The sequence below is a fragment of the Callorhinus ursinus genome, unplaced genomic scaffold (genome assembly GCF_003265705.2).
Source record: "Callorhinus ursinus isolate GAN/ISIS: 27379988/994484 unplaced genomic scaffold, GSC_fseal_2.0 scaffold7, whole genome shotgun sequence".
Classification (NCBI taxonomy): Eukaryota; Metazoa; Chordata; class Mammalia; order Carnivora; family Otariidae; genus Callorhinus; species Callorhinus ursinus.
The window spans coordinates 47,724,312-47,736,366 of record NW_027397069.1 but is presented as its reverse complement, the minus strand read 5'-3'; the positions used below and the strand labels follow the sequence as shown (position 1 = coordinate 47,736,366).

Genomic DNA, 12,055 nt, shown 5'->3' with positions numbered 1-12,055 from the left:
CCCTCCTCTCCCACCCCTAGGAATCTGCTTCCAGTTACTTGATATATTTTGTATTTTCTAGAACTTTATGTGTATGGGATTACACAGTATATACTTTTTTTGATCTGGCTTCTTTCACTCAGCATAATTATTTTGAGATCTTTCATGTTGTTATGTATATCAATAATTCATTCCTTTTTATTGCTGAGAGGCAGGGGAAGGTGCTTTACTCTCTGAAACTTACATTTAATGCCCCCAAACAAACATACTGACCTCAGTACTTTTAATTTTGAAATCTTTTTTAAAAAGAGCATTTTGCGTTTTTAATCTTTAATCTTTATGAAATATTTACTTATCTGAAGTTAAGCTATATCTTTAGTTTCATTTGTTATTCGTTGTTAAATTCTAGTAAAATTAAAGTTAACCTTGGTTTTAACTTTTAACTGTGCTTGTTTCCTAATTCTCAACTGTTTACCACTTATCCAGTCTTTGTATTACACGCCAGTATGTTAAATCACCTGAAAGTACGTGGCAGATCCTCAGGAGTACTCTGCTCTCCAACTTTCGGGCGTGGAGATCTGTCGTCATCAGGAAATGACTTTCCATATGACCTGTTTATATGTAAGGAAGCCTCTGGGGGAGACCTAGCAACACAGCGGTCCTTAGCCTGTTATTCAGTAGTTTGCTGGCTGTTTTTATAGTCAGCGTACACGTCTCTGCCTGACATCAGCTGTCTCAGAAACTGCCCTCTTTAAACTGGGCCCGCTTACTCGGGTACCCTGCTAGAGTCGATACCAGAAAGCAAGCCACGGACAGTGTATGTTCTCAGCAATGATCATGACATATTTAAATTCAAGCCACCTAGCTTGCTCTCCTATGGCTTGCTCTCTTGTTATTTGCTCTTCTAGTCCTAAATTCACAGCTCAGCTGTGGTACCTGCTTCCTGATCTTTTGGTTTAAGGATATAAATTGGACTTCCTCTTTTGGCTTACGTGTTGGATTTTGGCTTTGTTTTTTCCCTGATTTAGTATCCCTTATTATCTTGAATAAGAAACTACATCTGCAGATTTAATTTTGTGCAGTCAAATCACAAAAAAGCAGCTCTGTCTCTCCCACCTTCTTTTGTCCCAGCTAGGAAAGAGGAGGACCAAGGATGAATCCAACATCTGTCGTTGGGCCATGGAGCTGAGTTTTCTGGAATATGGCAAACCACTTGGCAGAAGTGGAAAATGGAAAAACCTTCTCTTTTAGCTTTTAGATCACAGAATTTTCTGTGTCTAGATTCTCTTGTGTGACTGTCTAATTGCTGGCAGTCCTCAGTGATCATGCTATCCTCAGGACTTTCTGACTCTGCTCATGTTGTTATTCTTTCCTCTTTTCCCAGAACAACTCCTTTGGATAGATCATTCCCATGTCCTGCTTGGATATCTGTAAATAAGGATTTTTTTTTTCCTACCTAGCAAAATGAAATGATATCTGGTAGCTTTTATGAATACTTCTAGACCTTTCATATGACCACTTCTAAAAACTGCTTTTCCCTGGTTTGCAAATTATGGTGTGGCCTCTAAAATTACAGACATGTAGTCAGGGACTCAGTGGACTTACCTGTTGTATTGGGAAGGCATTTTCTTATCTTAAATCTTCCAAGTACTTATCTAATCCTCTCCAAACATATCCTACCTCCTAATATTCTAGCTGCCTAACCACTTAACTGTTGGGTTCTATTATAATAGTTAATGGCAATGAATAGTCTATATCTGGAGAAATGTCAGTTATGTACCTAAATTTTTATTTTTGTGAAGATCTTGGCAAGTGTTTGCATTTTATCTTTTCTTATAGCAGGGGTGATATTACCCTCTAAAGTTATATTTCCACTGCAGTTTAGAGTGCAATTAATAAGAACTGACACTATCACACACATGAATAGATTATAAGGGGTATCTAGTCTGTTCTCCAAAACATACTCAAGTCATTTCACAAATGGTGGGCAGTCTTACCTTATTCTTCTGTGTCCTAGAATATTTACATCCCCAGATTCCCTAGCAGAGATTTATAAAAGAGATCACTTTAAAAATCACAATACTTCCTATAAAATGACAAAAGAGTAAATTATATAAACATTTAATTTTCTCTATCTTTTGAAGACCTAAGTATTCTTTTTGTTAATCCAGATTTTAAATTGAACCCAGCCCCTTATGCTGCTTATATTTTCTGTGTTGTGAAGTAAACATCCTGGATCATACTCCTTGGTCTTTCTGTGATCGACATAGAATGGGTTCCTTGCAAGACAGGAGATTTTGAGGGGACTTTGAATAAAGAAAAGGAACCTATGTAATGAATATGAACTGGATGGGATTTTGTTTCAAGGGACTATGGAGAAAATTTACTGGAGGCATAACAGCATATCCAGAACGGTGGTTTGTGTAGGAATGGAGATCATCAGTGGAAACGGTACATCATGTTTTAGCAGTAGATGATTCTTTTTTCTTTTTTTTAAAGGTTTATTTATTTATTTGGGAGAGAGAGAGAGAGAATGCAGTGAGTCTGATACCATAGGGTCTCATAATTAACAGCTACTAGCAGTGGGCTACAGTGCCTCCTACAGGCGGAGGAGGTGCAGAGGGAGAAGGAGAGAGAGAGAGACTCTCGAGCAGGTTCCACACTCAGCACAGAGCCCAATGTGGACTTGATCTCATGACACTGAGATCATGACCTGAGCTGAAATCAAAAGTCAGACCCTTAACTGACTGAGCCACCCAGGCGCCCCTCTTTTTCTGTTTTAATAATAAGTTCTTAGGACGTCCTGATTTTTTTCAAGCCTTGTTCTTTGGATAATTGCTTTGACTATATTAACAGCAGTAGGCTTATCGTTGCCTAGGCCTTAGCTACCATGACCTAATTTCTAATATGAAAGTTTATGTTTGTTTGTTTTATTTTTTCCCCCTTTTAGATCCATTTTTCCTGTCCACCCCTCCTTCAGAATCATCGCCTTGGCAGAGCCCCCTGTTATTGGAAGCACAACACAGCAGTGGCTGGGACCAGAATTCTTAACCATGTTCTTTTTCCATTATATGAAACCACTTGTCAAAAGTGAAGAAATTCAAGTGATTAAGGAAATGGTAAGAGTAAGGCGAGCTCTAGCCTGTTGCCTTTGGCTGTTCTCTTTCAAAGTACTCTGACACCTGTCGGAGCAGAATTGGACATTTCTGGCTTCTTCCCATTTACTCCCAAATTTCCTGATATAATGGTTCTCACACTTTAGCATTTTTCAGAATCATCTGGAGGGCCTGATAAAATGCAGATTGCTGAGTCCCTAGGTCTAGGACGGTACATGAGAATTTGCATTTCTAAAGTTCTTAGGTGATGCCCATGCTGCTGATCCGGGGATCACACTTTGAGAACCGTGGATGTAAGCTGTCTTTCCACTTTCCAGATGTGGAGGCAGTTTTAGGATTCGTTTTCCTTCTATAATCAGCCAGAGATGACTATTTTAAGTTCCTACTATAAAGGGAGGCCAAATATATTTTAGTTTCTTAGATTTTAGAAAATACAAAGTCGTCCTGTTCCCCTCACTACTGTAATGTATCTGTGCTTACCTGATTAGTTATCTGGTGGCTTGCATTATACGTAATTAGTTATTTCAGTGTCTGCCTTAACTAATAAAGTGCTTCACACTTTCGGAGTTTTAGAACTGCATTGTTCAATGTAGCACCAGCCACATTCAATAAATTTTAAAAGTTCAGTTTCTCAGTCATATTTCAAGGGGTCAGTAAACATCTGGGGGATTTTGGCCAGCACGTTAGACAGCATAGGTAAAGAACGTTTCCATCATCACAGAAGGTTCTACTGGCCAATGTTGTTCTCGATCACAAATAAGTAACTTTTTACATAAATGCACTCATCCCCTTTGAAATACCAGAACTAGCTGATTAATTTTAGGTCTTGTGAGCATGGTGGTGGATAAGGGCATAGGCTTTCAAGTCAAACAGCTTACTTTTAAATACCAAATCCGGGGGCCTGGGTGGCTCAGTCATTAAGCATCTGCCTTCAGCTCAGGTCATGGTCCCAGGGTCCTGGGATGGAGCCCCGCATTGGGCTCCCTGCTCTGTGGGAAGCCTGTGTCTCCCTCCCCCACTCCCCCTGCTTGTGTTCCCTCTCTCTCTCTCTCTCTCTCTCTCTCTCTCTGTCAAATAAATAAATAAATAAAATCCTTAAAAAAAAACAAATGCCAAATCCACTCCTCATCAGCCTCCAGATCTTGGGTAAATTACTCAACCATAGTTTCTTCATCTGAAGTTGGGGATAATACTGCTTCTTATATCACAGGATTTAATTTAAAGAATGAATGAGATAAAATATGTACTGAAAAGAATGTAGAATTTTCAAGTGCCAGTCACTTAAATGACAAAGAAACCCTGAGCAGTTTACTTCTGGAAGTGGTTACATTATACCAGTCATTGTTCTAATATCTCTCTGATCTTTTTAAATTAAAATTATAAAATATGTCATTGTTTTAGTTTAATTTCTCATAATTTAATTCCGTTAAATATTTAATTAGATTAAAATTATTACTGTTCAAGCAACCAGCATGTGTTATTTAGGCAACTGTTCTTCAGAATTTATTGATAAACTGATTACTCCCCTTAGGTGTGTGGTTTAAAAGTCCTTGAAAAAATGAACAGTGTGGGCATCCATTCTTTGTTGCAGGATACCCGTGTCACTTGGTAGATAATAAGATTACTACTAAATGAAGGAGTTTGGTTTTAGTAAGAAAAATGCCTAAATTAGAGTTTAAAAAATCATGTCAAAGTTAACAAACAGGGAAATAATTATGAAAAATTTTTTATGGGTACACTTTATGCCAGTTTTTAATTGAGTTAGAGGCTCCTTTCAGTTTTATCCTGGTGGTGGAATTATAAATGAAGAGTGGCTTGGTTTTAACTACCTGATTGTTAAAGAGAAAGCCGAGGCAGAAGTATTTCCTGAGAAAATGAATAAGCAAATTTATCGAGGAGTTAAACATGTTACCTATCACCAGGTACTTTCTAAAAATATAATCCTAATATTGTTTGCTGAGTAGCCAGAATTTGTGGTTGATTGATCAGATATCCCCATTTATTCTTTCTGTCTTTTCTCAATTCTCTCATAACATAGGTCCCAAATATACCTCAGGAAGCTTTGGACAGATTGTTATCATTTACCCACAAACTCAGAGAGACACAGGATCCCACGGTAAGTCTGGGCTTTTTCCCATAGGATTTTTTGTTGTTGACATGCTGCTGCTTTAAGTTCTCAGAGTTTAATGCTTTAAAATCTGTTTTTCAAGCTGGTATTTTTATCTCTTATGCTGTGCTTTGCCCTGTGCATATATATTTTACTCTTTCAGTAATTTGAACATTGACTCCAGCTACTAATGGCTGGTCTCATAGAAGAAAACTAGCTTTAGAGCTTGGTGATCCTAGGGGTTCAGTTCTGGCCCCCAATCTCCTGTCCTGAGCAATCTCATCTAGTCCAAGTGTGACCTCTTCTATTAACGATGACCTCTTTCTCTTCAGCTTCTAACTTCTCTTTTCTCATTGATTCTGTTTCTAATTGTATTTCCATCCTGGGATGGTGTAGGGGCAGAAAACTTTTCCCTTCCCTCCTTCTAGGTTCTTTGGCTGGCCTAACGATTAAATTCACACAGGACAGACTTAACAGGAGAAAACCCAGTTTAATTCCATATGTACACAGGCCCCATAAAAATATTACACTTAAAGCAGTGATCAAAGCAGACAGCTTTTATACCTTTTAGACAAACAATAAATTTGTAAAGAATTGACAAGACGAAGAAGTTTGGGCTTGAGGTAGCCAAATTAGTGACGAGGTAACAAAGTTTGTTTATATTGCCATCTTGGCCCAATGTTCCCTATTGCTGGCGATAAGGATGCCTTCTACTCTCCTGGGACAGAAAGGATGCCTTTCATAGGGGAGATTTATTTCCTGCTTTCGGGGGACAAAGGAGGGTCAGAATGTCCTTCTTGTACTGGCTGTTTCTTATGTAACTTTAATTCAAACTAATAAATATGTCAAAATGGCGTATTTGGGGGTGGCATATCCTGCCCCCCCCCGCCCTTTTTAAAATTTCTTGCATAACTTTTATTTTAGCATTCACAGTTGAAAACACTTTTGCACTATAACAAAAAGTTCTCCCTGCTGTCAAAAGTCCAGTATACTCAATATAATTCATGCTCTATTAGGGGTGAAATGAAAAGGTTAGTTTTCAATCTGAGGTTTTCAAGCAATAATTAATATTTCAAATAGACCAAGGCAAATTATACATTTGTGCACAAAGGGATGAAAGGACTAACAAAAATGTTATTTGCTTTGGGCTGGAATTTTAATACCGAAGCCTGGTTGTATCATGCCAGTCTGAAACATGACTGGTGACTATCCATACATGCATTTGGATAGCAAAACATAAAGAACTAACTCTTCTTTAATACATGCTGTTTGGTAAGCGAAGTCTTTTAAAACACAGGGCACATGGGGAATAAAAAAGAGGGATTTGATGTTTAAAAAGGTGGAAACCACTGCATCTGTTGGAAGGATCAAGGGCTGTCACCAAATGTGAATCTCAGTGTTCTCATCTCTAGAGTGCAAGCGCTGTCTACTTCATAAGGAGGTTGTGATGATTAAACATGAAAATGTGCATGAAGAATCTCTTCCTTAGTAGCTGCTTAATAAATGGTAGTTTCCTTCACTTCCCAACTGGATACTCTGGGATCACTATAAATCCAACATACCTTGTACCACTAAACTGTCTTTCCCGTTTAAATCTATTCATATTTCTTATTTAATTTTCTGGCTGTGTTAATAATCTGTCTCCTTGCCTTCCCATGATCTCCACTTAACCCGAAAGCAAACCTCATCAGTTTAGCATCATGATGTGTCATCCACTCTCTTACCTTTTGCCAGTAATTGTCCTGGTATTTGGTTTCATAATCTTTCTCCTGGAATATTGCCCTTTCCTTTTGACTGCCCTCACCAGCAACAGTTCATTCCTCATGTGGCCCTGGATTACTTTCCTGGGCCTGTTGTAACAAATTACCATAAACTGCTGGTTTATAACAACAGAAATTTATTTTCTCACCGTTCTGGATGCCAGAAGTTTGGAGTGTGTATTACTGCATCCAAGTTGAGGTATCTGCAGCACTCCCTCAGGGGCTAAAGGGAAGAATCTGTCCTTCGCCTTTTCCAGGTTCCGGTGGCTGCCAGCATTCCTTGACTTGTGGCCTCATTATCTTAATCTCTGCCTCCATCTTCACATCACCTTCTCTTCCATGTGTCTGTTCAGACCTCTCTCTGCCTCCCTTTTACAAGGATATGTGTGATTGCATTTAAGGGGCCACACAAATAATCCAGGATGCTCTCTTCTTTTCAAAATCTTTAATGTGGTCTGCAAAGTTAACTTTGCCATATGAGGTAAAACTCCTAGGTTCCAGGGATTAGGATGTGGATATCTTTGGGGAGGGGACCATTTTCCAGTTGTCGCAGTGCCCAGTTTCCTCTGCCTAGATTTTCTTCCCCATATAACTGCAATTCAAACTCCCCTGTTTGGATTTGCTCAGATGTCACCTTTTCAGCAAGGTCTACCTAAAGCACTCCATTTAGAATCACATTTAGCCCCCATTTCATTCCTCTCTCTCTTTCTGCTCTAAAGTTCTTCATAAGGCTTATTACCCTTTGACATAATATATGTTTTATTCACTTTTTTTAATTGCCTATTTTCCCTAACTCAGATTTAAGTTCCGGGATAGCAGGGGTTTTTGCTTGGGTCCCCGCTGTATCCGCAGCATCTGGAATTTTCCCTGCTATGTAGTAGACTGTCAACAAATGTCTGTTAAGTAAATGAATGAATGACTCATCCATAGTATCTCTGGAGTGGCCTTTCCCAAATCCAGCTCCTAAGTTCTCCCCATCATTAAACTGTTAAGGGATGAATTCTCTGCTTACAGACTGAAGGACAGCCTGCTAAATAAGCATGCCTGCCCAGTTCTGTCTGACTGTACGTTGCCTTTCTAGCCTCACTTTCTTACAGCTTCTCCTGAAGCACTCTCAGCCCTCCTGCACTTCTCTTCTTCTCTTCTTCCTGCTTGCTAAGCCCAGCACATACCCAGATGCCCCAGCTTCCCGTGACACCACCAGAATGCGCTTTCTCCCTATCCCCTGTCAGATCTCTCTCAGCTCCTCAGAAGTAACCTCTATCTCCAACCTGCTCTCATGACACTTGACTTACGATTCTGTTATTGACCTGTGGTAGCTGTATCACAGGTTTATTTTCATCTCCTCAATTAGTATTTCAATTCTTGAACCCAGTGTGGTTTATTCTTCTTTCTCGTTTTTCCGGCCTGGTGCTGGGCCCATAAGAGACACTTAACAAATGTTTGGTGGATGAATGAATAAAGTGATTAATTAATTAATTACTAATTTATTAACACATTGTCTCTAGAGTTTTCTCGCCCTGAAAACAGTATGTTTTCATAAAAGAAATAATTCGTTAAGAGGAAAAAGAGAAGGTTTATTGAAAAAAATTTCTGATCAGATCCTTCATATTTTTAAGCTGAATTACTATTACTAATAATGCCAATACAAGAAACCCCTTGAGGTGTGTGCTTAAACTCCATAACCATGGTAGCTAAGGGGATGTGCTCATATCCTCATACTCTTTTTTGCAAGATAAAAGTGCAGTTAGAAATTTAATGTTATAAACGTTGAACACATTAGGAATTTTTAAGTAAAGTGCATTCTCAATTTTTAATTGATAACGCAAGAGCAGAAATAAGCAAACCCTTTTTTCAACACTTAAATGGCTCAATGTAAAGCTTTGTTCTGATTTTTTTTTAAAGATTTTATTTATTTATTTGAGAGAGAATGAGAGATAGAGAGCACAAGAGGGAAGAGGGTCAGAGGGAGAAGCAGACTCCCTGCTGAGCAGGGAGCCCAATGTGGGACTCGATCCCGGGACTCTGGGATCATGACCTGAGCCGAAGGCAGTCGCTTAACCAACTGAGCCACCCAGGTGCCCTGTTCTGATTTTTTTTAACACTGGATGTTATTGTAAAGCATTTTGATGTTAGCAACTGAGAAAGCTGATATTGTCAAATTCGCAAGACGTCCTTACTGATAATTGGAATGAAATGTAAAGCCTGAATTCAGTGTCATTCTTGGATGAGATTAGAATATTGTACATGAGGAAGTTACGGTGTGGCTTATTAGGACTCCTGTCTTGAGAATCTCTGGGTTGGAATCATTTGTCAAACATTTTCCATGATTAAAATAGGAATTTTCCGTGGGCCCACATATTCAGAATGGGAATTGCTGAGTCATATTTAGCTTCTGATACTTTAGTATATTATACTGGCTCAAATAACCTTAACCTTATCCTCAGTTCTTCCTTTTTTCTCATATCCATCAGCGGCCAAGTTCTCTGAAATATTTGTTGATTCCGTCTCTCCACTCTTTTTTGCCTTTTTTTCTGGTTATCGTTTTATAGACAGATCATTGCAGTAGCTTTCTGTTTCCTGTCTCAGTTCTCTGTGTCCTTCAGCTACTTTGCATGCTACCACCAGATTAATCTTTCTAAAATTGTATTACCACTTTGTACATAACAAAGTCCCATTGCCTTTAGGAGCAAGGCCAAACTCCTCCAAGTGTTAGTCCCAGGTCTTTGTTACTTAGAAGCAAGTTTTCCAGCAAGACCCTCTAGTAAAGCTGGGCTGATTTCCTCACATTTCTGCATCTATTTCTGTTCCTTTTGCTCTCATGCCTTTGTTCATAGCATTTCTTTTGCCCACTTGAACATTCTCATTTTAAGCCCCTCTAGCACTTGTCAAGTGCTTCACTTATTTTGGCATTAAATTATATGCTATTTTGAATTGCAGTTTATACTTTCTTATATTTAAATATTGTCTCCGTGTCTAGAATGCAAATTTGTTGAAAACAAGGATGAACCAAATGTTTGCTTATGAGTTCTTTGAGATATAGAATGTGTTTTTTAATAGAAAAAGGGATACATCATAAATGGTGATCATGCTCCCAATCTAGTCTCCAAAGACCATTTAACCTATGTTGTAGCTGAGATATAATACCACAGCACACCAGCATCTCATGGAGATGCAAAATACACACAGGAGGAGAAATCCCTGCCTTTTGTTCTTCCTCGGGACCTACCAAGATCACCTTAAGTGAAATGCTGAAACAAGCCAATAGGCAGTGTGTCTCTGGCATCGTGGCACCCTCCTACCATCCATCCTGAACCCTCTGCTAACTTCATGGAGTCCTCCTCTGTGTTCCCTTAGGGGCTCAGGACCACTGTATTGCCCGCATTACCCCTGTGACATTTCCTCCTGGCCTCTTCTGCCCCCCCTCCCCAAAGGGCTAGTTGCTCCAAAAGTTCTTCTCTCGCCTGGTTTTCAATGAAAACTGCTGTTTCCTAATGCTGCTGATCTAAATTAGGAATTAATCCAATAATAATCTGATGCATTCAATTCATACTAAAGTGCAGATTGCATGCCCTTCCTGTGTTAGATTTTTTTTCATTTTGTAGAGGCTGACTTTTAACAATAATTGCTGACATTTGTTGAGCACCCATGTGTCTGACCTCTGCTAAGTGCTTTAGAACAATTTTCTCTCCCTTTTTTTTCTAGTTTCAAGTTTTTATTTTACTTCCAGTCAGTTAACATACAGTGTAATATTAGTTTCAGATGTAGAATTTAAGTGATCCATCACGTACATAGAACGCCCAGTGCTCCTCACAGGTGCCCTCCTTAATCCCCATCACCTATTTATCCACCCTCCATCCACCTCCCCTCCAGCACCTCTCAGTTTGTTCTCTATAGTTAAGAGTCTCTTTTCTGCTTCACCTCTCTTTTTTCCCCACTATGTTCACCTGTTCTGTTTCTTACATGCTACATATGAGTGAAATCATATAGTATTTGTCTTTCTCTGACTGACTTATTTTGCATCATATTCTGTAGCTCCAGCCATGTTACAGCAAATGGCAAGATTTAATTCTTTGTTATGGCTGAGTAATATTCTGTTGTATATATATACTATATCTTCTTTATCCATTCATCAGTCAATGAACATTTGGGTTCTTTTCATAATTTGGCTCTTGTTGATAATGACACTATACTATAAACATCAGGGTGCATGTATCCCTTTGAATCAGGATTTTTGTGTCCTTTGGGTAAATACCTAGTAGTGCAATTGCTGGATTGGAGAGTAGTTCTATTTTTAACTTTTTGAGGAACCTTCATACTGTTTTCCAGTGTCTACACCAGTTTGCATTCCCACCAACAGTATAAGAGGGTTCCTCTTTCCCTGCATACCCACCAACGATTATTGTTTTCTGTATTGTTAATTTTAGCCATTCTGATAGGTGTGAGGTGCTATCTCATCATGCTTTTGATTTGTATTTCCCTGATGATGAGTGATGTTGAACATTTTTTCATGTGTCTGTTAGCCATCTGGATGTCTTCTTTGGAAAAATGTCTATTCATCTCATCTGCCCATTTTTTAACTAGATTATTTTTATTTTAGGTGTTGAGTTTGCTAAGCTCTTTATAGATTGTGGATACCAACCCTCATAACAACCTTAAATGTGAAGGCATTATTGTCACCAACTTAAAGACGAGAAAACCAAGGCTGGAAGATGTTGAATAATCCACCAGGCTAATACATGAGAGCCTGATTTGTCTGATTCCAAAGCTGATAAACTTTATCTCATTGCATTGTGCTGCCCACTAAGATAATTTCAAAATCACATTAACAAATATTTACTGGTACTCACATATCCCAATTTCTGTACTAGCAGCTCTATTAATGGGATTTCTTATTTTTTTTTTTTGAAGAATAAGAAAACCACCTCACACCAGTCAAAATGGCTAAAATTAACAAGTCAGGAAATGCCAGATGTCGGTGGGGATGTGGAGAAAGGGAACCCTCTTACACTGCTGGTGGGAATGGAAGCTGGTGCAACCACTCTGGAAAACAGTATGGAGGTTCCTCAAAAAGTTGAAAATAGAGCTGCCAT

General features: G+C 38.8%; 1 protein-coding gene across 5 annotated transcripts in view; it reads left to right on the top strand.

The window, feature by feature from the left end:
* VWA8 (von Willebrand factor A domain containing 8) overlaps window positions 1-12,055 on the top strand; it is a 336,853-nt gene that overhangs the window by 112,903 nt on the left and 211,895 nt on the right. For all 5 annotated transcript variants that reach the window (XR_012378777.1, XR_012378779.1, XM_073894490.1 and 2 more), the window contains 2 exons: window positions 2,930-3,098; window positions 5,134-5,211. Coding sequence is in view for 3 of the 5 variants with exons in the window: in XM_073894490.1 (XP_073750591.1) it covers window positions 2,930-3,098; window positions 5,134-5,211 (247 nt within the window). In the remaining 2 variants the exon portion in view is untranslated. The remainder of the gene's footprint in view (window positions 1-2,929; window positions 3,099-5,133; window positions 5,212-12,055) is intronic.